General features: G+C 33.9%; 1 protein-coding gene across 2 annotated transcripts; it reads right to left on the reverse strand.

Annotated features, from left to right (window-relative positions):
• Positions 1-15,560: 15,560 nt before the first annotated feature.
• Positions 15,561-17,108, reverse strand: LOC110101930 (heavy metal-associated isoprenylated plant protein 39). Of its 2 annotated transcripts, none has more exons than XM_020830037.2 (3): positions 16,975-17,108; positions 16,533-16,608; positions 15,561-16,042 (listed from the first exon to the last, which is right to left on the reverse strand). In XM_020830037.2, exons 1-3 carry the CDS (start codon positions 16,978-16,980, stop codon positions 15,708-15,710), a joined length of 417 nt encoding a protein of 138 aa, XP_020685696.1. In that variant the 5' UTR covers positions 16,981-17,108; the 3' UTR covers positions 15,561-15,707. The 2 variants fall into 2 exon arrangements, with proteins under 2 accessions (XP_020685696.1, XP_020685697.1); XM_020830038.2 differs by having other exon boundaries at positions 16,533-16,605; positions 16,975-17,085.
• Positions 17,109-27,016: the final 9,908 nt, after the last annotated feature.

Below are 27,016 nucleotides of genomic sequence, written 5' to 3' on the forward strand. Positions count from 1 at the left end.
CCCACGTCGGACCCAAATAACTTTTTGCGTAATTTGTCTGTTTTTTCTATTGATTTGGATATTTATCTTTCCAAAAAAACAAAAAAGTTATTATCGAATTTTTTTTTTTGGGAAAGTTATTATCGAATTCAATGGAGAGTATCCAAAAAATCATTATTGATTCAATTTTTTATTTGTGTACGATTCATTGACTTATCTTGCTGAGCAAAATCTGTTCATGAACATATATATAGTTTACTTGAAAATTATTCAAAAATTATAAAGGAGCGAAATCAGTCTTAATTTTAAGGGGGAACTTATAAGTAAATGTGTGGAGATTTCACAGATATGTCGGTGGTCCTGCCCCCGAAAAAATTTTGTTTGTAAGGATATTTTTGAATTTTATTTATTATTTATTATTGTATTTGGTTCACCGTTCCCTAGCAATAACACCTCTACAAAATTTTAAAACTTTTAGGGAGGGGGGGGGGGGCAATTGTCTAAAAATTATTGTAATAAAGACTAAAAAATATATAACAGGAGACAAATTACCTAAAATTATTTTTTTAGGAGAGGCAATTGCCCTCCTGTGCTTTAGATAGATCTTCCCATGCATGTTCTCAAGAATATTCTTACATATATCTAAATATAATAATTTTTTTCCAGAATAACATATTAGAACAAGTAATTAAGGCTTCATTTAATTTGGGACAACTTCCTTACTGTTTTCTAAAGCAGCTTTCTATTGCAATTTTTTTGAACTAGAAAATTTTCTACTTGAAAGCTGCTTTAGAAAGCAGTAAAAAACTATTCCAAACAAAATCTAATTATAAAAACGAGCTTATAAAAACTAGTCAATTCAACTAATTATTGCTCTTTTTACTATCCTACAGGCTAGTAATTAAGATGATGGTTTAGGTATTGTTTCTATTGATGCTTGTTATTACAGTTATCATTGCAATTTTATATGGAAATTCCTGACTCAGGATAGCTTGATTTATTACTGGTTTAAAAATAAATATCATTCCCCTTGGAAACCTCCGGCAAAAAAAAAAGTAATTAAGATGATTCCTCTTAATTACCTTCTTAAGCTCTACAAGAAATGTAGTTTAAGAAGATAAAATATCACATCAAAATAAAATAAAAGAACTATCTGCCGGTAGCTAAAAATTTGTATCAGTCATCGTCTAGCAAGGTATGATTGCTGAGCAACTGGGAACAAAAGAACATCGAGTCAGTTTTCCATGGACCACAGAGTCACATGGAAAAAAGGGAGAGGAGGACGATACACTAATTAATGTTCTTTGGTCACCTGAACTGCTTCAGAAGGCGATGGGCTTCTTACTTACTGTCTGCGCAACTCTTATCTTATTTTGAACAGATCAGTATTTTTTCTTTCTCTCTGAGATGAAATAACAAAGTTATGCTTCATAACATAGAGGAAAGAAGTATTTGAATGATGAGCATAGAGAAGGTTTTTGTTGGATGCATTGTTGTCTCTGGAGAGGTGCTGATATCAGAAAAGAGATGTGAATCAAGCCCTAAAAATGGGAGAAATTATTATGGGTGTAGTTCGGATGCGTCCGGACTCCAATCAAAATTGGTTATGTTGCATGTACACATGCTGTGTATTATACACAACATGTATACAATGTTGTACAAAGACTGTGTACAGATGCTTGTGATGATTCTTCCTTTTGCCTGTTGGTTTGGTGATTGTTATTTTGGCTTTGTTCGGTTGATTCTTCCTTTTGCGGGCTTTCTCAGGCTCGGTGAGAGCTCTTGCAGATCTTTCGGGCTGCTTTGTTTGGATTGCTGTGTTGGTTGGACTAAGGTGTTGATAGTTACTTCTTCCGGTTGCTTCTTTTGGGTGATTCTCCTTTTGGTTTTGTCTTTTTTATTGGTTTTCTTTTCTTTTCTTTATGTTTTGTATTAGCTTGTAAAAAAGGCTCATAGGTTTTATTTCAAATGATATATTTTTAGTGGACTGTTGATCCATTAAGGACTTAGTAATTTTTTTATTACATTAATGCATAAGCCCCTTACGTGCGTTTTATCAAAAAAAAAAAGACTGTACAGACGATGTGACATTTTGATTGGAGTTCAAACGCAAACTATAACCGGACTCTTCAGAGAGTAATTTCTCTAAAAATAGAAGGGATGAGAGAGGAAGATTATGGCTTCATTTGCGACAGTTTTTTTGCTGTTTTATAAAACTGGTTTTTAGTACAAAAATTTTTAATTCAAAGAAATTTTGTACTAAAAAATCGTTCTAGAAAGCAGCAAAGAAGTTGTTCCAAACGAAGCCTAAATTTCAATCAGTCTTTTAATGAATATAATGATTACAAAGGACTAGTTTGAACCGTTTGATAAATAGATGGATTACTATGCAATAAAATCTCATTCATGATTCTAAGACAACCCCATTAATTAATATTTGCTCATTGAAGCTAAAAGTATCAAAGACAATCTCATTCAAGGTAAATTTAATGAAACAAATGGATTTTTAGTGGAGCTGAAGTTGCACAGATTGAGGATCGAAGTATTCAAAATTTTAGTAAGGAGATTCACAATTTTGGGCATATTTTAGTGGAGCTGAAGTTGCTTGACGTGGATATCCCAATTGGGCCTTTGGTTTCCTGTTCTATCTCTAGAAATCTAATAGCATATTTTTCTGACAAGAATTATTTTTCTCCCCAGAAGTCTTTTAAGAAAATGGCTAATATGCAAGGAACTTGGTGAGAACCTTAGCTCCTGATTAGAATTATTTCTTCTTTGATTTCTCCTAATCAAAGATCCTCTCTAGTTTCCCACAATGCCATTAAAAAACTCTATCCTCCCATCGTTTCAATTATCATTTATAATGTATGGATGGAAAGAAATAGTTCTATGCGCCTTTATTTTTGTGTTGGTTGGGTAGGCTTTAGAATGTGTTGAGCTTTTGTAAGATCATTTATTTTCTATACAACCTAGTTGGATGTTTTCATTGTGGCTTTCTCATTAGTTCTGTGTTAAATATGATTGAGTTGATCAATCGGATCGTACTGTTTCCCCAGACCTCAACGCATTTTTGTGTGCTCGCTGGAGGGTGCGGGGGGGTTTAAGTACCCCTCTTTTGGTTTGGGAGCTCTGCGCCTAAAATTTTATTTATTCTTACAATGCCCAGACGTTGTGTACACGATCTCTCCCCAACGTTGTGTTCCCGATCACCCTAGCCCTAATCGACAGATAACAGAGCATCACAGCGTTCTAGATTCGGCTCCACAATGTTGTATACACCGCAACGTTGGGAGTTTGAGCACCACAACATCATCAAACAATGGCTTGAGTGCCACAGTGCTTCTAACTGGCGCCGCAAAACTTCGTGGCTGACTAGACAATTATCTTTCTTGTTTTTTTCAAAGGTTGCATACCTTGGTGGTTTAATACTTGGCCTTCTTTTACATTTCTTGTATTGTAGAGAGTGAGAATGGTGAATGTAAGAAGAGAAGCAAGGAGAAAGTGAGAGAGAAGAGAGATATATACTTACTTCTCTCAATATTCACATCGGATTTCTAGGTGTGGTGTGGCTTCACACTTTTTTTCCCTTATTTTGAATTTTTCCACATTAAATCCGGGTGTCATTTTACTTTATGCTCATTTTTACTTTCTTATTTATTTCATCATGGTGTTTTACATTCATCCCCAATATTTTTATCTTACCAATTGATAAGTCATCAAATCACTTTTATGATCGTGCACGAATCTCAACGTAATTTTGAATTAGAAACTTCTAAAGTTAAATTCGGGACCATCCGAACTCTGATTTCAACAAACTTAAAGTAGATTTGAATGTCTCAAAAAGCCAAACGCAACGACACCAAATTTGACCCAATCCGAGCCTAAATGGGTCCAAATCAAGGATCAGAAGCACATTTGGAAGGTTCAAACCATAAATTGAATGATCAAATAATCTCCAAATGTGTCATGCTTATAGTCAAATTGAGCAGCTTGACGAGAAGAATCCTAAGATTATCGAATTCTGACATCATTAAGGCTTTTAAATATTTGATAAATGACCCATTATTAAAGGAGTCGATATCAACCGTCCATTCGAAGCACTCCCAACATGCCCTTGATCTTCTCCCTACTTACTGGTCATGCTGCTCTCATAAAATTATTAATAAACTACTTATTCTTTACTGAGGGTGGGATGAATCAAGGAAGAGAAGGAAACGAGGAAATGAAGAGAAATCAGAGTTATCTTGCCACTCGATCGACTCCTCGACCACCGCCTAACCATCGACCATCGTCAGACTTTCTGCCAAGCCATCAACCTTTGGCCGACTACGATCTTTCTAACCTACGTCATCTAACTACAATATTTTTTTTACTTCCATCTCCTGCCAAATACGGTCTTTCTGATTTTTATCGTCTGCCAACTATGATCTTTCTGACCTCCGTAACTCGTCAAATACGGTCTTTCTTACCTTTATCGTCTGTCGACTATAGTCTTTCAGACCTTCGTTGCCACTAACTACAGTCTTTCCAACCTTCAGCGCACAACTACAGTCCTTCCAACTATCGTCACCCAATTACCATCTTTCCAAACTCCATTGCCACCAACTACGGTCCTTTCGATCACCATCGCTCGACGATGATCATAATGAACTTCATAACCCAACAACAATCATTTTGACCACCATCGCCCGACTACAGTCTTTCTGACCTACATTGCTCACCGATTATGATCATGCTGACCAAACAAACATGTCAACAATGATTCTTCCAATTCTCATCATGCAATGCACTCTATATAAATATACATTGGTTGCATCCAGCCAAGGCCTTCCCCACAAGGAAGAGCCCCATTTGTAATCGACTGCAAACACTAGTGGATTTATTTGAACAGTGCAAGTCCCTATAATTTTTTCCCTTTTCAGGATTTTTCAAGTAAAAACTCTGATGTCTCTTGTAAATCCTACACCCCTACTATTTATTTGTATGCTTGTTAGATCTTCGTATAAAGCTAAGACGTTAAACTTTATATTTCTCTACCGCTATAAATATTCCAGGATGCAACACCAATGACATGTTGGTGAATGCTTTGGCCGATATTAATTTTATAATTATAATGGAATCCATTTGGAGATCTATTTGCTTTGTGTTAAGTTTTCTGGCATTGTGTTTTGGGATCCTCTCTTCTATCAGAAAGGTAACTTCATAAAGTTTTCAATTTTTCATCTCATTGTGCTTATCTTTTTGTGGGCTTTGGACGATAATACTGCATGCTAAAACAAGAAACATAATGATTTTTACTCTAATAGATACCATTGGCTTCATATACTTCCCTTGAACAGGTTGTTGTAGAGGGATCATGAGTGCCTTATTATTCTCTCTCAGCATATCTCTGAATAGTCTCTCTCCTTTGGGAATTTGCTTTTGTCTTTTGCTTTTGGAATGGTCTTTTGTTCTGAGTTGCCTTCTAAAAATTTTTTAGAGTTAAAGCATGATTCCACTAAAGTTTCGTTTGGGAAGGTTTTTTTATTGCTTCTTAAATCAATTTTTTTCTTCTTAAATCAATTTTTCAAAAAAAAATTACTAAAAAGCTACTTAAAAAAAAAGCAATAAAAAATTGTTCCAAACAAAGTCTAAATATTAAAAGAGAGACACAAAATTCAATTCTTATGATAATAATTTTATATAAAAAAAATAAAAGCATTAAAGCACATATTTGAATGATGAATATTACTAAATATTCAAAGGTTAATGTTATGCATTTGCTCATAAGCTATCACACTCCCTGTAAATGCCTATAAATAGTATTATAAACTGATGTAAAGGTGCCCCTCTTGTACGAGAAATTATTACATACAGTCACACGACTGTCCGGAGGCGAATCAGGATGTGTCACGTCACCCAGTACAGAATATATGGTACACAACAAAATGATGAAGTGGCGCGTCCTGATTCGCCCCCGGACGACATCCAGTGACCTCACGTAATAATTTCTCCTCTTGTACAAACCCATTTGAACAAAAGAATAAGAAATTATTGAGCTTGCTCTCTCTCTCCTCCTTTCCCTCTCTCTCTCTCTCTCATCCAAGATCAAGAAGATCCATCTTCTTCCTCATGCAAGAAGCATAACAGTTAGTTTTATATTTGAATATCTTTTAATAAATTAAACATCATCTTCAGTAATCAAACATAAAATACCTTTGTATTAGATGTATATAATATTAAATACATTAAAAAAATAAATAAATAAAAATTCTACAATGTTCATTTCTTATAATTTTATTTTAGCTTTGAAGTGAAATTCAGGATTCGTTAAATTAGAATAGCAAAATTATAATAACTAATCTAAAAAAATCATTGCATTTGTGTGTAGCGTCTTCCTCATGCAAGAAGCATAAAAGTTAGTTTTATATTTGAATATCTTTTAATAAATTAAACATCATCTTCAGTAATCAAACATAAATTTCTACAATGTTCATTTCTTATAATTTTATTTTAGCTTTGAAGTGAAATTCAGGGTTCGTTAAATTAGAATAGCAAAATTATAATAACTAATCTAAAAAAATCATTGCAATTGTGTGTAGCGTTAGAAGATGCAATCAAGCTATTTCTATTACATATTAACTTTCATATCACTGAGTAGATCGTAAAGAAAGAAAGGGCCGGGCTTGTTTAGTGATGTCCAATGGGCCAAATTCAATTTTATCATTTTAATCCATTAGGCCAGCCTGGTACTTCCAATTGGAGACATTGGAGTATGCGTTCATTTCTTTAAATGCGTATCCTACTCTAATTTTTCTTTATTTTCTATTGAAGAAAATATATGTAGAAAAACTCTATTATGAAATCTGCAATGATTGACGTTGCCATCGATTTGATGGACCTATATTAGATTTTTTATTTTATTATTAATATTTTTTTTATAAAATCCACGAAAGGACCTACGCGTTAAATAAAAGGAGTAATAAAAGTCCTTGAAGAACCATAAGCCTAGCTAAAATATAGCATTTGAAAAAAAAAACTAAGAGCTACAGCTTCTATTTATTACAATCAATCAAAAATAAAAAATAAATACCTTCAGAGTCAACCTGAAAGACTGCAACAACCTCCAACCTGCAACCTGCAAAATTCAAAAGAAAAAACAACAACAACCAAGAGAAACCACTTACAAAAATAGAAGAAAAGCCAAACAAAACACACACAGCCAGCACACGAAGAAACCAAAGGGGGAAGGAGGAGAGGCAAAAAAGGATAATTATTTCTTTTTCTATTTCCGTCTCCGCCGTTTGCCACCACCATGAAAAAGCTTTTTGAACTATACAACTTACATTTAAACTATACATCTCTTGAAAGGCATTATCTGAACCATCCAAACCATCCTAATTACAATATAAAATTTTTAGTCTGTTTTGAATTTTGATCTTCTCTTAGGTTTCTGTTATTTTTGCTCGATATGATTGAATAAGGACTATAATAATTCATAACAGATAGACTTAAGGTGGTTGAACACTTTGGGGTATTAAAGATTGTTTTCAATTTGTAATAATGTGTATTGGTAAAAAAAATCACAGTAATGGAGTTAGCTCCTAGGGGATATGTACTATGTTTCACATCAAAACTCTCAAACAAAAAACAGGTCTCAAACCAATTTCAATTCAGATTCAATGTAGACAAAGTATCTCAATGGACTTTCTTGGAGGTCTACCAATGATTATAAGTAATCATAAGTACTACAAATTTATTGTGATGGATCGGTTCTTAAGTATGATATTATTCATAGCATTCAAATAGAAAATCATGGGATAAGCAATAATTTGTCTCCTTTTTTTCGATATTTAGTGCACTTCAAATTTCCAAGTTTGATCATTTTTTTTTCAAGGAACAAAGCCAAAAATTACAATTCGACAACCAACAAAAAGAGACAATCAATAGAGAGGGAAGAAAAAGCTAGCCGGGCTCAGTAATTGGCAAGAAGCTTTCTGTAAACACCCAGCAGAACTACCAATATCTAACCAGTCATCATGCATCACCTCATAATCTTTCTCGATAATTTCCTCCCCACCATCTGAAGAACTGCCAATATCTAACCAGTCATCATGCATCACCTCATAATCCCTAGATTTACTAACAAGATGAGCAAACAAAACATCACTAGACATAACAGCTATAGACACCTCAATAATAGGCACAACAATTTTAGCCATAGAAACAAAATCATCAGAAAAGGAAGAATTAAAATGAGCGGGAGAAGCCAAATCATTACCAACATCACCACTATCAATATGCACAAACTCAACCACGTGTGGAACAAAATCATCAACCACACAGTCCCCCAGCTCTAAAAGGATAAAATCATCAAAAGCCACAGTTTCACAACCCACTAGCTTCAAAGAAGCAGAACTACAATCCACAACATTATCATCCGCCACAGCATCATCAACATCTCCAGCAGTAGCTGAAGGAACCAGAGTAGAGACAAGGTTAACCAAGCAAGAGTTATGGCTCAACATGACACCCTCATTATTGACATTAGAATCATTGATCACATTATCCATTATGTTACAAATATCCTCATTAAGACCACAAGAATCATCGACATCATTACCCATAGGATTACAAAAGACCTCATTAACACCTCGAGCGTCATTAACCACATTAGTTGTATGTGATACATGCATCAATAAATGAGCATTCTTACTGCTACTAATAACAGTAAAAGCATTCCCATCAGAAATTTGCTTATCGTCAACTCCAGCCACACTAACACCAAGATCATTAACACCTCCCACATTCCGTTCCTCATTAACAACCAAAACCAAAACACAATAGCATTACCGTTAGCATTCCCATCAGATAAATCTGGATTAACATTAGAATTTGGGACATGTAATGAGGTAGAGGTGTGGATGTTACACTCACCCCTAAGATAACCAAGACATGGCATGAAGCATAGAATAAATGAAAATCCTCCATATGAACCATTTGAACATACCATGTATTCTTAGGCCCAAGCTAGATTTTACCTAGAAATTTTTTTTGTGATGTCCAGCTCAACTAAAACCAGCGTAAGAGATGCCTAGAATCAATAGAAGTGGCACTGTCGACTTTTAAGGGCTAACTATACATAGAATTCATAGCTTGAAGGATCCGAGGAGAGAAAAAATGGGGTTCATGATTGGGGAAGGAGACCCCAGTTTGAATCACCGAAGATTCAACACCGATATTTAGAGAAGGTGACCATTTAATGAGTTTCATGAAACAATTATTCACCAAATAGGATCTATGGAAAAATACTCAACTATAATCAAGATCATTATATAGCTTAATTAGAATGTGCGATTGATCAAGAACAGTAACAGAGAAATCAACATTCAGCTTTAAGTTGAAAAAAAAATCCTACCAATTGCATATAAAGAAGGTCGGCGCGAAAGAAAAAAATGCAACCAAAGCAAATTGAAAAGGAACTGTAAGAGCCAATACTTCTTCCTCCGAGATCCACAAAGAGGGCAAACCACGAAATGAATACTGTAAGAACTCAAGAAATACATTAGAAGGAGAATCAGAGAGGGTACCATAGAAGATCGTGATTTGAAGGAACCATTCAAAAAATCGAGATCACTAACTCATTTAACTGCTATTTCGGTAGCGAGCGGCATGAGATGGAAGAGACGAGGAAGCCAAACCGAAAAAAAAAATGAAAATACAACCCAAAAAAATGAGGATGAAAAGAATAGCTTCCCTGAAACCTCCAACAAGAGGCGGCAAAAAGACTTTCCTTAACGATAGTGGCGGAACTCCCCTGAAACGCGTCGGAGTAGATGCTAGGGCAAAGCCCTAACGGAACAGGCAAAGCGTCGGGGAAAGAGATTATTCTTTGAGAAATATAGCAATTGAGTGAATCAAAGCCAAAACAACAATAGCATATTTTCTCAGCATCTTAGATAGCTACTCATATTTTCTCAACAATATTTAAATATACTCCAATTCATGATGAGTACTACTCAAACTAATAACAATTGTAGGTCTTAATCGAATTATTTGCTAAGAGAATTTATCTCATCTAAACATAAGATATATAGCAGAGTCATCTTTAAAAAAAAAAAGAATAAAAAAATTATGAACAAAATATTTTAAAGATAGAATATTCTAGCATTATATATATAAATTAAAGCACATTTTATTTTATGAATTCACATTGATTTATGAAGTATATTTAGATATTTATTTTCACATGCATTTTTAGATATTTTAGTGCATTATTTTGTCGCATGACAATACTTTCCTTCTTCATAATTTATTACGCATTGACAAATATATATGTAAGTGTATGGTTCGGATTTATAATTCTTTCAAAGTGTATAGCTTAGATTTGACTATCTTATGTCATTTATAAGAGTAGAAATTATTGCCTATGCATCCTTTGCAAGAGTTTAGATGATGCCATGTGCCATGCGAATTGTAAGGCTAAGATTTCATCCTGGATTTGACAAAAAGATAATGATCTAAGTGGACGGCTAGAATTTAAAAATGAAAAAGTTAATGGACGTGTCATAATGTGATACTAAAATACTCCACTTTCTTTAAGAATTTGACCGTTAGACAAATGAAGGCTTGGAGAATGGAGAAGATTTTCTTTTTCTTTTTTATTTTTTTTTATTTTGCCCACTCAATAATCTATATGATATAATTATCATATGACTTTTTAATTCAAGACTTTCGCACTCATTTTTAAAGTCTTAGGGGAGAATAAATAAGAAAGAAATTTTTGAGAGATTCGATCTTTTTAAAAATAGGTTTATCTTACTTTGATGAAATTCAAACTTACTTTAGCCCATTATTTTGCCTTTTGAGAATATTCAATAAAAAGGGAAATTATTTTAAATAATAAATGAAACCTAATATTTCTTGATGGGTCGAAATTTTATAGCATTAAAATTTTCTCATTTTGTGATTCAAATAATAGATTTTTACCTATTATTTAAAAATTATATATCTTAGATTGAGTGATAAAGAAATAGATGAATAATTTGTACATAAATATTTTATGTTACTAACTTTAATAAAGTTATATAAACAATTTTCAACTATCATAAAGTATGTAATACATCATTAGTAATGTTATTCCTAATTTCTATACATAAAACTACATAATCTTATGATAATTGCAGTCTTATATGATAAAATGATTCCATCTACAAATTATGTGGATGAAATTATTTCATAAGTGAGAAATTAGGTTTTCATGGAGATCTACAAATTATGAAGATGACATATGGCTCAATAAAGCATTCCAATTAAATTACATGATCAAAAGTATGTAAATATACGTTTATTCTATAAATTATACATACATACATACATATATATATATACATACATATATATTTATTTATTTATTTATTTATTTATGTGCTGAGTACATCAGCTATACATCAATAGTTGAGATTATCTGTGCAAGAGATCAACACTCAGGATTGTTGACGGTACAGGATTTGTTGTGCCACAGAGTAAGTGCATTAATATGTATATATAACATGACATTTATAATTGATTTACTACAAATATAAGAGAATATATATTAATGATATGCAAAATTTATTTATAAATGAATAAAAATATTTGTTTATAATGATGGAGTCAGAATTTTTTTTTAAAAGAGGTGTTAAATTCACTATTTTAAAACCATCATCGATATTTTTTAATATATATCTACAACACGAAATTCTAAATTTTTACAAGACATAAATTAAATATTATATTTTTGAACATTTTTTCAAAAATATTTTATACATAAGGACATCTTAAAATTAATAGAACTTTTTATTGAACTCTTACCCTTCCCATAAAAGGAAAAGAGTGACCTTTGAGTAAACTTAGGAAAATTAGGTTTTGTTGATTATTAAACGACAATGATGATCTATCATGATAGAGACCATAAGATGATATGCTGACGAGAAATTAATAAATAATCTAATTAAAGGACTATAAGATTGAAAGCAAGTTGATGTAAGAATTATTTGTAGATTAGTAGCTTATATTTTACATATTATGTCCCAAACAAAGTCTAAGACATCAATCCCTTTTATGTCTTCTCCTATCTTTTTATTTGTGGATCAGTAGCTCATCTTTTTTTTAAGACTTTTGAGTCAATTAAGATTTTTTTGGGACAACTTTCTTACTACTTTCTAAAAATCTATTGAATTAGAAATTTTTATACTATACAATTGTTTTAAAAACAGTAAGAAATATATTCCAAATAAAGTCTAAAACAAGCTCACACATATGTGAACCGTTTGATTGTGTATGAAGTCCGGACACAGTGAACCGTTTGATTGTGTGACTGTGAACAGTAAAAGCGCAATAGTTACTGTTCACTACTGCACTTTTACTGTTCACAGTCATAGAACGAAACGGTTCCCTATATGCAGACCCCGCACATAAAATCTCTCTTGAATTCAAAACATCTTAGTTAATAGACAAAATTACCAACCAGCCTCTCAAATGAGCTGGCTATCTAGCTCGTTCTTCGTTATAAAAATGCACCCATCTAAGCTAATTAACTAATGGACTATGAAAAACACATCAGCGGCATTTAATACTAATTACTTGACGACAGAAGAGTCGGCCTAATAAAAAAAAATATATAAGTAAGTAGCATAAGACAAATCATTCGCAGCACGCTTAAGAGCCCATGCCTTCATACGATTTGATTAATCGTTACATGCGCAAGCAGTTCACTGTCACATAATGAATGATTGTTCTACGTGCACAAAGAATTAAAATTTCAGGTCCACCACTTATCTGGAGAGGGTTTTTTTTTTTTTTTTAAAACTGATCAATGCTTTCAGATTTATTAAATAATGAAGAACGAAATTGAAACAAAAATCATAAGCAGAAGGAATAAAAAATTATATGCTTTAGAAACTTTTATTTGGGATAAGTTTTTTATCATTTTGTAAAGCTATCATATATAAAATAATTTTTAAAGTTGTTATTAAAAATAGCTTCTTAATAAATAAAAAATTTAAAAACAGCAAAAAATAATAGTCAAAACAAATATTGTGGTTGCTATTTGAAAAACAAAACATTAAGAAAACTACAAAGGCTTCACATGGAACAGCTTTTTTATTGCTTTCTAAACCGGTTTTAAAACTTTCTGAGCTTTTCATGAGGCCAATCAATATGTTTCAATATTTAATTGATAAGCTGATATAGTAATATGTACAAACGGATGGCATTAATTGGAAGGAGAAATTATTATGTGTGGACACCGGAGGTCTGGAGACTAATCGGAACGCGCCATTTGGTGTGCAGCGGTACTCAGCATTGTTATCAAGCAAAAAAATGACGTGGAGTGTTCTGATTGGCCTTCGGATGACGTCAAATACCAACACAATAATTTGGCGTATAGAAATTTAAAACTTCTAAAAAAATCATTGTTAAAACGCTACACAACATTATATTAATTGAGAGATGACCTGTTACCATATAAGAATGATTAAGCATTTCTTATTTTTAATAGAAGATTATTTATTAGAATAGTAATAAAATCTCAAACAAAAGTTTGAATAAGTAGGAGATAATAAATCCAAGATTATAGATATAACATGTACTTTTATGTAATTCGATAATACTCATATTTAGAGCTACCTATAGCTACACTAGATCAAATAATACACTAAGGCTTCGTTTGGGGTTGTTTTCGTACTGTTTTTAAAAACAACTTTCTAGTATAAAATTTTTAAACTAAAAAATTTCTTTAAGAATCAGTAAAAAAGCCGTCCTAAATGATACCTGAGTTAGAAAAAAATGCGGCTATGTTAATAGTTGAGAAAGAATGACTCTTATAAAAATAAGAGCTAATTATAGATACAAAAAATTGTTATTATGTTAATCTTCCTCGCTTTTCTTTATTAGAGTTTTAAACAAAAGTTTCTCCATGTTAAGGCCAAGAGCTTCTCCTCCTCCTCCTACAAGCTTTCCATAAAACTCATAGGTTTCTTTCTTGTATGGCAGCCTCCATTTCTCACTCACTCTCTCACCTCTATTTTCTTCTTATTGTGGAATGTCAAACACCGTCTTTTGTGACTTTATAATATATTAGTAATTTTAATCATTAGTAAATCCTAGCAGAATTATTCATTTGAACGGCTTTCTTATTGCTTTCTAAATAATTTTATAGTACAAAATATTTTAGTTCAAAAAACTTTTTGTACAAGAAAACTACTTTAAAAATCAATAAAAAACATAATCACAAACGAAGCCAAAGTATTAAACCGGCCCTTTAGTCAGCCAAACAAATCCTAATTGTTAAACATCTTCCATAGACTGATCGTGCTACCAACCTTTCTGTAGCTGCCCTTGCTTCCTCTTAATGATCTTATTTATCCATTAAAGCTTCGTTTGGAACGGTTTTTTTCCTGTTTTTTAAAGTGGCTTTCTAGTTAAAATTTTTTAATTTTTTACTAAAAAATCGCCTTAAGAAGCAGCAAGGAAGTCGTCCCAAACGAAGCCTAAGTCTCACTCTTCCAATAAATTGATTGTGCTTTTCCCTCTTCATTGGCCAATGTATGTTTCTTTGGTCGTTCAAATAGTTTTCTATTTGCATCTTCTGGACCCTAAAGTTTAGCTGTCAAACATTTGGATTTTAATCTTCTTGATATCTTGATATCCATGATCAAATTTGATACCTTTCTAATAAAAGCAGATAAAAATAAGAAACTATTGAAGTTAACAAAATAGCTCATGGCGCACAGTTATTTTAATTATATATGTTATGTGTTAGAAAATTTGAGTTAATAGAATATATGTTTATTTTACGTCTTAGTGTTGTGCAAAAATTCAGTATGCATAGAAAAAAGCAATAAGATCATAATTTTTTATGTGAAAAACTCATAAAGAGAAAAAATCAAGGGGTTTGGATCAGTTAAAAAATCCACTATATAGTAAGTGATATAATAATTCTCCTTTCTTCATTGTTGAGGAAGAGCGTTGGTTTAAACAAACGACTAATTTTCTCTGAGGGAGATAACATAAATCAAGTAAATACGCTCATGTTTTGTTCAACAAATAGCATGCTAAAAGTAAAAAATTTGTCAAAAGGCTTATTTTAATAAATAAAGTTAAAACAAAGCTGAAAATATAAAATACCTGAACAAAAGAAAATGCTTCGGCACTTAAGTCTGCCAAGACTTTAGCCTTCTAAACACCAAGGGGGTGTTTGGTAGCAGCGTTTAGGCTGGATTTGACACTGTTTTGAGCGAAATCCAGTCAAACGACCTAAAATTCAAAATCAAATCTCACAGCAAATGAAAGCCGCCGTAGCTGTCGTATGCGGAAAATTCCATCTTTTCGGCTAGAGGAAGAGCCCGCTCGTGAAATATTCACTATAGCCAAACAATCATACAAGATTTAATAGAATTTATTATGAATGTCACCAAACAGTTTTCAAGATTTAGGCCCCTCCGGATTTCCGAAATCCGGATTTAGAGGATTTACGAAATCCTACTAAAATCAAATCCTGGGTGCTACCAAACAGCCCCTGAGAAATGAAAATATGTATTCCTGGAGACTAAAATTAGAACTGGATAAACTATGTTTACGATTTAAATCAAACATTAATTTAACGTTATACATACATAAATCACAATCAACAGAGCATTTACAGAGTCTTCAGGCTAATAATTTGAAGACTCGCAACACATTCATTCATCCAACAGGAAATGAAGCCCTTAGCAGATAACGCAGGAGTTCGGGTTCTCCTCTGCACTTGGAACGTAGTAGTGAGTGGTCATCTCAGGATTATAAACACTGTAGGAATTTACAAACTCCATCATCATCTGCTCATGAGCACTAATTTCTTCTTTCTTGGGCTCCTTCTTTGGTTCTTCTTTCTTCGCTTCCTCCTTTTTTGGTTCTTCCTTCTTCTCAGGCTCTTTGGCCGGTCCAACAGAGAGGAGTTCAGTGTGCCAGAACTTCCTAAGTTTCCTCACCAGGTCAATTGGATCGACTGTTCCGATCACAGTCAGCTTCCTCTCGTTCATGTCCACAGAAATCATGTCGATTCCTATGAGAGCAAAGTCATCAGAAATAGCAATCAGAAGAGATATTTTCAGGGGCTGTTTCATAAAAAGATTTGAGCCAGGTAGAATTTTCTCAATCTTTAATTTTTGCTAATTTTGACCGAGTGGGACTTTAACAAATATTAAGTTCAATCAATAATAATGAAGCTCAAAACAGTATAATTTAAAATCCCCAATATTCTGTTGTACAGATTTAAGCCAATTCTTTCTTAAATCCTGCCTTAAATAGGATGTCAAACAGGAGAAATTATTCTGTCATGAGACCGGACTCAGAACGAGGAGACTAATCAGAATGCGTCACGTCAGCAGTACCGAGCCGATGTACCAAGCAATACCGAGCCACGGTAACGAGCAAAGGGGTGACGTGGCGCATTCTGGTTGGTCTCCGACTGACGTGGTGCATTCTAGTTGGTCTCCAGATGACGTTCGACATCTTAAAACAGTCATAACGAAATCCACAAATTGATAAGATACCTGGAAGAGTGGAGACTGCCTTCAAAGCCTTCTGCTTGGCTTTATCATCATGCAAGTCTAATTTCAAAACAAGCTTCTGCAATCAAATTACAATGAAATCAAGCAGAATCCAGCTTCACAGCTCAAAATAAACTTCGAATTAAAAAAAAAAAAATCAAATATCTTCTAATTTCTGTAGTAAAAGTAAATAAGCAAGAACCCTACATGAATCAGGGCATCTTAATTTATATCCATGGAAAAAGAAGACAAACCAAAACTTTTGATAAGAATCTTAAACAAAAAAATCCAATAAGGTCAAATAAGCGTAGGATTGAAGAATTTGAAATGATTTTTCAAAAAAAGGCGCTTACTTTACGCCTTCTGAAAAGTAAAATGGCTAAGCAAAAACTAACCGCAGCTCAGATTACTATAAGCATCAGAGGGAGAAAAAGCGTTAGTTTACCATCATTTCCTGAAGCAAATCCAAGAGGATGACGAGGGCTAGAAGTTGGTAAGGGAGGAGAACAGACCGTCAAGTGAGTGGTTGCCAAAAGTAGAACTAAAAGGTAAAGAGGAAAGAGGAGATGTGAGAGCGTTGGCTTTCTACAGAATTTATTTTATAAATAAGCGCAATTGCAAATATACCATTTTAATTCTTATCATTTACGAAATTATTGTCTTTCTGTCCTTATTTTTAAATTGTCATTCAAAAATTTAAATTTATTAATAAAATTTTAATGTTGATTTTCCATTTTGATTATATTCCTATTAATTTGATTCTGTGACATGTATACATACATAGGCATGATAGTTAAGAAAATTACATGATGTTATATTTTATAATTATGTAATATTTAAATGTTATAAATATGTAATATTTAAAATTTTTATAAGATTCAAATTGTAATTAAATCGAACTAATTATATATTTGATTCAAATAATTTAAAAGTAATTTTATTACTAATAATACATATGAATTTTATAAGAAGTAATTATAATCCACTGAGAATCATTTCTAATTTAGTATGAATAACAAAAGAAAAAATATTTTAATTTATTCATCTAATAATTTTATCAATATTATAATATCAAATTTTAAATAAATAAAAATAAATTATATTTAGTCTATCCATCTATTATTTTATGAATATTTTTAGAATCAGTTATTAATAGTAAAAAATAATTTTAATTGATCCATTTAACTATTTGGTTAATATTTTATTGTATTTATATTTTAAAAATCATTTTTGAAATGCATATAATATAAAAAATTAATATAATAACATAAAAAACTATTAAAAATAATTAAATTGTGCGAATTATTACATTTTTAACAAACTGCTTTATTATTTAGCTATTAATTACTCAGAGAATTTCTGGTGTCGTGAGCACAAGGGAGACATAAGGGTCAGAATCCGTAGTGATTCTGTTTAGTTTAGTTTAGCTATTAATTAAATATATGATATCTGATTTGATATGATTCTGATTTCCGTATCTGTTCTGTAAGCAAATCTGATTCTAATTTCCGTACGATATGAATTGATCTGATCTGTATGATATGATTCTGATATGATTCTGTTCTGTTCCGATATGATCTGAATTTTTGCTTTCTGTACGATTCCGTTTCTGATTTGATATGTCCGATCTGTTCTGTTTCTGATTTGATATGACTTCTGTTTCCGTACAGTTCTGTTTGCTTTGATATTTGTTTAGTTCAGTTCTGTTTGATTTGATCTGTTTCGTTCTGACTTATTCTGTTCTGATTTCTGTACGGATTTGTCTGATGTGTTTGGTTTTGAGATTCTGAGAATTTTGAATGGAGGTTTGTTGCTTTGCTGAGCTGTTGAGCTCACTCTTATTTTCTGGTGTTTTTCAGGTTCTGGGAAAGGGAAGGAAGTCCAGTAATAGATTTCAGAGTCTGATCAGTATAGGTATTTTGTACCTTTTGATTTTTGTACAGTCATGGCTTTTCTGTTCTGTCTTTCTTTCTGTCTAAAAGCCATGTACTGTATTTGTAGATGATTGTTTTGAGGAAAAGAAAAATATAGATGATTTGTTCCGCTGCATTTGATGATTCATAGTAGCTCTGTGTCTGTGTGTCTGTTTGAAGTGAAATTATTTGTAAGATTCAGTTCCGAACCAAATTCCATAACCTGATCCTGGTCAGTAAGTCAGTCGTTTCGTTCCGTGTCGCGACTCGGTGCGAGCGGGATCCGTCCCGGATCGGGTCGGGTCGTGACATCCAGTGGTGGTCTAGCGGAACTCCGGGTGTCAGGTGGTGGTCCGGTGGAGCTCAGGGGCGTCAGGTGGTGGTTCTATGAAACTCTAAGTGTCAGGTGGTGGTCCAGGTGGAACTCAGAGTGGCAGGTGGTGGTGTTGCGAAACTCTGGGCATCATGTGGTGGTCCGGTGTAGCTCAGGATGTTGGGTGGTGGTCTGGTGAAACTTACGGCATCAAGTGGTGGTTCGATGGAACTCAGGGCTTCAGGTGATGGCCGGCAGAACTCCGACAGTGATCGAGAAAGCAAGAGCGATCTCCGATCTCTCTCTCTTTTCTTCATAAGCTTAGGGTTCCCTTTTCAAGAGAGAGGGGTGCAATAACCCGTATTTTGACTTTGCTAATTTTTTATGTAGTTATTATAACTCCAAATCTTAAACCATATTCGTCATGATATTTTGATTGAAGTATTTTACTTACATGAATTTTTTTCGTAATTTTTGAACACCGGTGAAAATCTTTAAGGAATTTGTACCTATCGGTACAAGTGAGAATTTCAGGACCGTCAGGTGTCCCTTTTGCAAACCAATTTTATCGATATTTTTTAAATATCATGATTTATATTATGGATATTTTTCTGAAATTTTTGGAGTCCTAATATGATTTATTTGAATTTTATACTAAAAATTTGATTTAATTAATTATTAAATAAATATTATATTATTATAAATATCATAAATCACTAAGATATTTTATTAAAAAGCTTTTTAGATTTCTTTCCCTCAAGAATTCGATAAACAGAGAAATGAAAAGAGGACATGTGAGAGAGAGAAGAGAGATAGAAAGAAGTTAAGATTTGGATGCCGCAGTGCGATTTTTGTCCATCGAGCTAGTTGGAAAATTTGTTCGTCTCACCATAAGGAACCTTTATCCTATTTCTAATTTCAAATATTTTGTGTTTTTGATATTTTTCCACTCAAATTTTTGTTTACGTTACTGAAAAATGTGAATAATTTTGTATTGACAAAATTTTCACGCATAACTTTATAGTTCCTAGAGTGGTATGGCCCGTAAATAGGAGGATGATCAAGGGCAAATGGGGAGTGGTTTGGATGGACGGCCCATGTTGAATCCCTTGATCGTATACCTTTCGCTATACATCTGAAGGTCTTAATGATGTCGGAATTCTGTGATCTTGGTCTCTTTGGATTCATCTCGTCGAGCCGCTTGATTCAACTAGAAGCATATCAAGTTTGGAAATCGTTTGGTAATCCAAATTATGGTTTGAACCCTTTAACACGCTTCAAACCCTTGTTTTGGACCCATTTAGGCTCAAATTGAGTCGAATTGGGCTTATTATATTCGGTTTGTCGAGTAGCTCGATATGACTATAAACATGCATGATTTGAAAATTATTTGATCATTCAATTAATACTTTGAAGTTTTCAATTACACTTTAAGTATTTGATATGAGCTCATTCAGATGCTAATTTGATTATTTTTAGTATCATTGAATTTGTCTCATTGCAGCATTCAATATCAATAAAATTTTGTACTAAAAAATAGTTAAAAGATGTCCCAAACAAAACCTAAACTTTATTGAAATCAGAGTTTAGATAATTTTGAATTTAATTTTAAAAATTTTTAATTAACATATATATTTAGATTTGTGTCCTATCAAAAAAAATTTTAAGGATGCAAAAGTTGAAAATTATGATCCTAACAAGAAAAAATAAATAATGCAAGAAGCCATGACTTTTTTTTTTTGTATATCATTATTTCAGCTTCAAATTATTTTATTCTTATTCTTAAGTCTTAACACTATTTTAAATAATTAAGAAAATTATCAGCAATCCATATTTATCTCAATCAAATGCTCTAAGCTAGAAATATTTCGTAAAGAATTTTCCAAAAAAAAAAAATATTTCGTAAAGAAATTTGATGAGCTCAGCGTGGCAGTATATAAAAGACAATAAAGGTAGGTGGCAACAAGAGCGTGCTTGTCATCAAGACGCTGATAGCGATAGAGTAGAGATTGGATTTTTTTTTTTTTTAATTCGATTAAGAAGAGATCTGTGTGAAAGGAGTTGCGTTACATGATTAACTGATTGTGGTTGTGGTGCTAAAAGTAATAAGAAAGTTGCTTCAAATATGTCCTAAGATAATATAGAAATTAGCCATAAATTGCAATTCTCTTACCGACTACATAATTATAAAATCATAAAAAAATGATATTTTGGGAGTTTGTGAGGTGACTCCGTTATTTTACAAAGTTGATTGTGAAATTGTTATAGGTAATGCAATTTACGTTTTATTTGGGACGACTTTTTTATTGATTCTTAAAGCAATCTTTTAGTAAAAAAATTAAAATATTTGTACAAAAAATAGCTTTAAGAAGCAGTAAGAAAGCAGCCTTAAATGAAACCTTAGCTACTCTAATAACAAAAAGTGTTTTTCACCACAAAAAAGCTTTTGAAAAATAACGAGAAACCAATAAGAAAGCAATAACTATATTAAGGCTTCGTTTGGGCAACTTTTGTACTGCTTTTTAAAATGACTTTCTAACAAAAAAAATTTCAAATTCAAAAAATTTTGTACTAGAAAGCTGTTTTAGAAAGCAAACAGAAAGTCATCTCAAATAAAACCAAAATTATAGTTACTACCTAAAAAGCAAAGCAAATAAAAAAGATATCCCAATTAGACCCAATGAGTGCGTGAATATAATGAAAATTCTTTCTTTGATAGAACTTTTACAAAGAAATTTGAATATGTAATTAATATTTTAGCATTGAGTATTTTATATTTCATATAATTCATTTTAGAATGATAGTCTTATAGTTCCACATCAACTAAGGATTATCTAATAAAAATGCCCAAGAACATGACTTCCTATGTTATATTTTGATACCTTAAGTCACTTTTTCTTTGTTATTTTAATGGAAGCGTTAAAGAAGAAAAAGAAGGGATCAAATTTGAACTAATATAAAATATTATAATTTAAGTCTTTCAGCAACCAAGTTGATAAGTTGATGCTGGTCCACTATAAAATTCCATCAATTGTTGTTTATTACTATTGTTGCGGGCTAGAATATACGCGACGGTAGAGTTTACAAATTCACGTTTGAACATTGCACGAATATTCAGCACACAAACAGAAAAGAAAATGAACATCAGGATTTTTACGCGGAAAACCCGAAAGAGGGAAAAAACTAGGGGGTCACGCCTAGCTGAAAAGTTCCACTAGTGTTTTGTAAATTACAAGAAGTTGATTCGTCCCACAAGTCAGGACGATCAGATTACAATATGTTTCTTCTAATCTTAAGCAAAATTACAAAGTTCTGCATAATTCAGACGTCTCCCGAAAATCCGGCAGAGTTTCGGCGTATTCAGGCGGTGGAAAGAAACTCCGGTGGTGGTTGAGGAGGAGATGATTCTCCCTTTTCCCTTCTTCTCTTCTCTTCTTCTCTCTCTTCTCACTTGAGTCCTCTTGTGAAGAATGAGGGCTCTATTTATAGTTTTTCTGGAGTGACATGGCTTGTAAATAGGTGTGAGATCATGGGCGAAGAGGAAGTGGTCGAATGGACGACCGATATTGAACTCTTTGATTGTGCACCGTTCGTTGGACATTTGAAGGCCTTAGTGATGTCGGAATTCAGCGATCTTGGGCTCTTTGGATTTGTCTCGTCGAGCCGTTTGATTCGAGTATAAACTCATTAAAATCGGAGACCGTTTGGTAAATCAAATTGTGGTACGAGCTTTTCAATAGTACTTTGGGTGCTTGATTTGGGCTCATCTGGACTCGGATTGAGTTCAATTTGGTGTCGTTGGGTTCGTATTTCCGAGACGCTCAGTTTGACTGTAAGCTCGCTGAAATCGGAGTTTAGGTATTCCCGGATTTAATTTTTGAAGTTTCCGGGTTGGGTTTTGCATCGAGATTCGTGCCCAATCAAGATATTTTCATGATAATGTATCAACTATATTTGTATTTCTTTTTCTTCTCATTCTATCTGATTTCTTGTGCTTGCTTGTTTTTGGTTGCTGCATAGTTTTTATTTTCAAAGCAACGATAATTGCATGAATTCAGATTCAACAAACCAAAAGGTAGATCTGCCACTATCCACTAAATGGATCTAAAATTTTGGTCCCTTGGGATTGGGAGATTAGAGAACCATTCGATCATCTTTATTAGGGAATTGAGGCTCATTTGGGACAGCTTTCTTCCTGCTTCTTAAATAGCTTTCTAGTATAACAATTTTATTTTATGTACTAGAAAGCTGCTTTAAGAACTAGTAAAAAATCCATCCCAAACGAAGCCTAAGTCATCCACCTAAGGGATTACCTACATCCTCCAATCACTTTTTTCATTATTAATCCATTTCCTATGTATCTCTAATCAACAAATAATTTCATTTAAATCACCCTATAGTAAATAGAGTAGCTATAAAGTCAACATAGAATTTGCAACAACATGGATTATTAAGTTTCTCCTAAGCTCTGCCAATTAATTAATGTTAACATTATCCATATATCAATCATTGCTTGATCACATCTTAATTAGCAAATTAGCATTAAAACTATTATAAAAATAAAATAAAAAACAATTATTGTAATATCATTGCAAGTGACTAGTTATCATATTCCCTCTTCTAGTTCCCTAAAAATCATATTCAGCTAATCAGTCATTAAATATGGAACCACTCCATCTAATAATACTTAATTTCATTATGAAGGGGTGGCTAACTAATTTTCTTTGTTGGAAGATTGGAATTTGAAATAAAGCAATTGTTGACCTCCAATCAAAGTCTTTTAAGGTACATAGAAGATCTCCAAGATTCTTTTTTTGGGACATTTAGGCCATTTAAGGCAAACTCACACACACAACGCATACACAAATACTCGAACCCAAGACCTCTTAGGTGAAAGCCTAAGCTCTCAACCAACAGGTCAAAGTGAGCTGTGTATCTCCAAGATTCCCATATGTTGATCTGCAAAAAAGGAAGATTGCCAAAGTATGCTTGAAAAGACAACATAACCTTTGTGGATTATGTGGAGGGTTCTGAAGAGATATTATAGGTGAGATGGTTGGCTAAATATAAGATTTTAAGGGTGGTCAAGGGAAAAAAAAAAGAAAAATAGGAGATAAAATAACATGCAAAAATAAAGATATCATAATTTCACAACAAATAATTTTACTTAGGAATAAAAAAATAATCAATTCATCTTATGATCAAATCAATAAACTTTATAATTAGATGAAATACAATTATTATTATTATTATTTTTATGAAATGAGATGGAATCATATTGAATAAGTTATGACCATCTTAAATAAGAATGAAAACTAATTTATAAAATTAAGCCCATCTTAAATCTGACAGAACGAGAATACAAGAAGGTAGAGCTCACGGGCAAGAACCATGACAGAGCAACAGAGACAGAGGAAAAAGGTAGAAATGATATTATATTGACCTTAGAGTTGCGTACAGGAGCAAATATATAGAAAAGGTAAATGGTATAACAGTAAATAAGAGCTTAATAAAGGTTACATCAGAATGTATTTCCTTAACATCCTCCCGCAAATTAATCATTCTGATTTTGAATGGTTAATTTGGAGCGGAGTTCGTGGAAGCGAGCTGTAGAAAATGGCTTTGTAAGGATGTCAGCCACTTGCTCCTTGGATGAAATATGCTTGATGATGAGGTTGTCGTTGTTGATGTGTTGCCGGATGAAGTGGTAATCGATTTCAATATGCTTTGTGCGAGCATGGAAGACAGGATTCTTGGCAAGTGCAATGGCAGAGATGTTATCACAATGAAGTGGCGTCGGAGATTGCTGAGTTGCGTAGAGTTCGGAAAGTAATCTACGAAGCCAAATGACATCAGATGACGCGGCTGAGAGAGAGTGATACTCGGCTTCGGTGGAAGATTTAGCCACAGTGGCCTGCTTTTTTACGGTCCAGGAGACTAGATTTGGTCCGATAAAAGAGCAAAAACCTGATGTGGATTTCCTGTCCATGTGATCCGACGCCCAGTCCGCATCGGCAAAGGTTTGAAGTTGCAGTGGTCCGGCGATTAGCGGCAGTCCATACGATAGCGTCCCTTTGATATACCGGAGTATTCGTTGTAGAGCTTGGAAGTCTTGAACCGAAGGTTGTTGCATTTGTTGGCATACTCTATTTGTTGCAAACGCAATGTCCGGACGAGTGATAGTCAAATATTGGAGCGATCCAGCAAGACGACGGTAGAGAGATGGATCGGTGAAGGGTTGATTGTTCGTCAGCTGCTCTTTGGAGTTAGGCGTGATAGGAGTTGGTGAGGATTTACAGTCTGTGAACCCAGCGTCCTGTAGTAACTTGCTGGCATAATGCGTTTGTGAGAGGAAGTATCCTTGGCTGGTTTTCGAGACCTGTATCCCGAGAAATAGGGAGATTTCTCCCAAGTTTTTCAAGGCGAAGGTAGATCGGATATCTGTAAGAAGAGTTTGAATGAGAGTTTGATCGTTCCCTGTGACAAGTAAATCATCGACGTAGATTAGAAAGAATATATTGATGCCGTTTTGAGAAAATAAAAGTAAAGAAGGGTCAGAACGACTGAACCGGAATCCTCTGGATTGTAAAAAGTCAGTGAGCTTTTGAAACCATTGCCGAGGGGCCTGTTTAAGGCCATAAAGAGACTTGTGGAGCTTGCACACTGAGTTAGGAAATTGTGGATCGACGAAACCTTGAGGCTGACGCATGAATATGTCTTCCGGAAGGTCTCCGTGTAAGAATGCATTTGACACGTCTAGTTGGAGAATTTTCCAGTTTTGATTTAGAGCCACCGTGAGAAGTACCCGAATGGTGGTCATTTTTGCTACCGGGCTAAACGTTTCATTGTAGTTTTCTCCTTGCTTTTGGTTGTAGCCTAAGGCGACTAGCCTCGCCTTGTAACGATCTACCTGTCCTGAGGGCAGAATTTTAGTCTTGAATGTCCATTTACAGCCTAATATGTGTTTGCCCGGAGGAGCAGGTACAAGAGACCAAGTCTTTTGTTGTTGTAAAGCTTGAAATTCAGTCTTCATAGCTTCTTGCCAGTGGGGAATATGACGAGCTTGATTATAGTTTTCTGGCGTATGAGACAGATTTTGGTTGCTGTACAGAGAGTAGAGAGGGTTGGGTTTGATGATCCCAGATTTGGATCGAGTTTGCATAGAATGATGTGGACGAGCAGGAACCGTTGGAGGAGTAGGAGTGGTCCGAGATGTGGTTGTGGTAGAAACAGGGATCGCTTGCGGAATATCAGCTAAGGGTGCCGGATTTCTGCTGAGAGGAGTAGATTTGGTAGAGGCTTGAGAGTTGGTCCGCTGAACGAGAGAAGTGGGGACGAGAATAGAAGGCGGTATGTAAGGTGGTGAAGTGGTGTCAAGAGAATGAGCAGAGGTGTGATAAGGGAATTCTTGTTCCCAGAACACAACATGACGAGACATAATAGTTTTATGGGTATGGAGATTATAGCACTTATAACCTTTGTGCTGGGAGGAATACCCAAGAAAGATACATTCTTGAGATCGAGGAGCTAGTTTGTGAGCAGCATTGGGGCGAAGCCAGGGATAACAAAGACACCCAAACACGCGAAGATAGCTATAGTTTGGTTCTTTATTGTAGAGAAGTTGGTAGGGAGAGAGGTGCGGATAGTTTTTGCGAGGTAAGCGATTGATTAGGTGTATGGAGGTACCGATAGCATCCGACCAAAATTTCGCGGGGAGGTTGGAGGCATGGAGAATAGCCCGGGTCAGTTTAAGAACATGACGGTGCTTGCGTTCAGCAATGCCGTTTTGTTCGGGAGTGTGCGGACAGCTGACGTGATGTTGAATCCCATGTTCTTGAAGATAAGATTTGAAAGCTGCACTCATATATTCTCCTCCGCCGTCGGTTTGAAGCGTTTTCGGGGTTTTGTTAAATTGTGTGTGAATGTAGCTGCATAAAGTCTTAAAGTTGGAGAAGGTCTCCTGCTTAGTATGCATAAAATATATCCACGAAAAACGAGTGAAATCATCCGTAAAAATAACGTAATAACGAAAACCGTTGAGCGATTGTTCCGGCGCCGGACCCCATACGTCCGAATGAATTATTTCGAACGACGAGGTAGTCGCCGAAGTTCTTTTATTAAACTTGAGCTTGTGGCTTTTGGCCACGTTACAAGATTTACAAAGAAAATTGCTAGAAGACGGAAAAGAAATAGACAAAGTTTTTGCAATGCTAGATAGACGCCTGCTATTTGGATGTCCTAGATGGGCATGCCACAGGGAC

The sequence above is a fragment of the Dendrobium catenatum genome, unplaced genomic scaffold (assembly GCF_001605985.2).
Source record: "Dendrobium catenatum unplaced genomic scaffold, ASM160598v2 fragScaff_scaffold_974, whole genome shotgun sequence".
Classification (NCBI taxonomy): Eukaryota; Viridiplantae; Streptophyta; class Magnoliopsida; order Asparagales; family Orchidaceae; genus Dendrobium; species Dendrobium catenatum.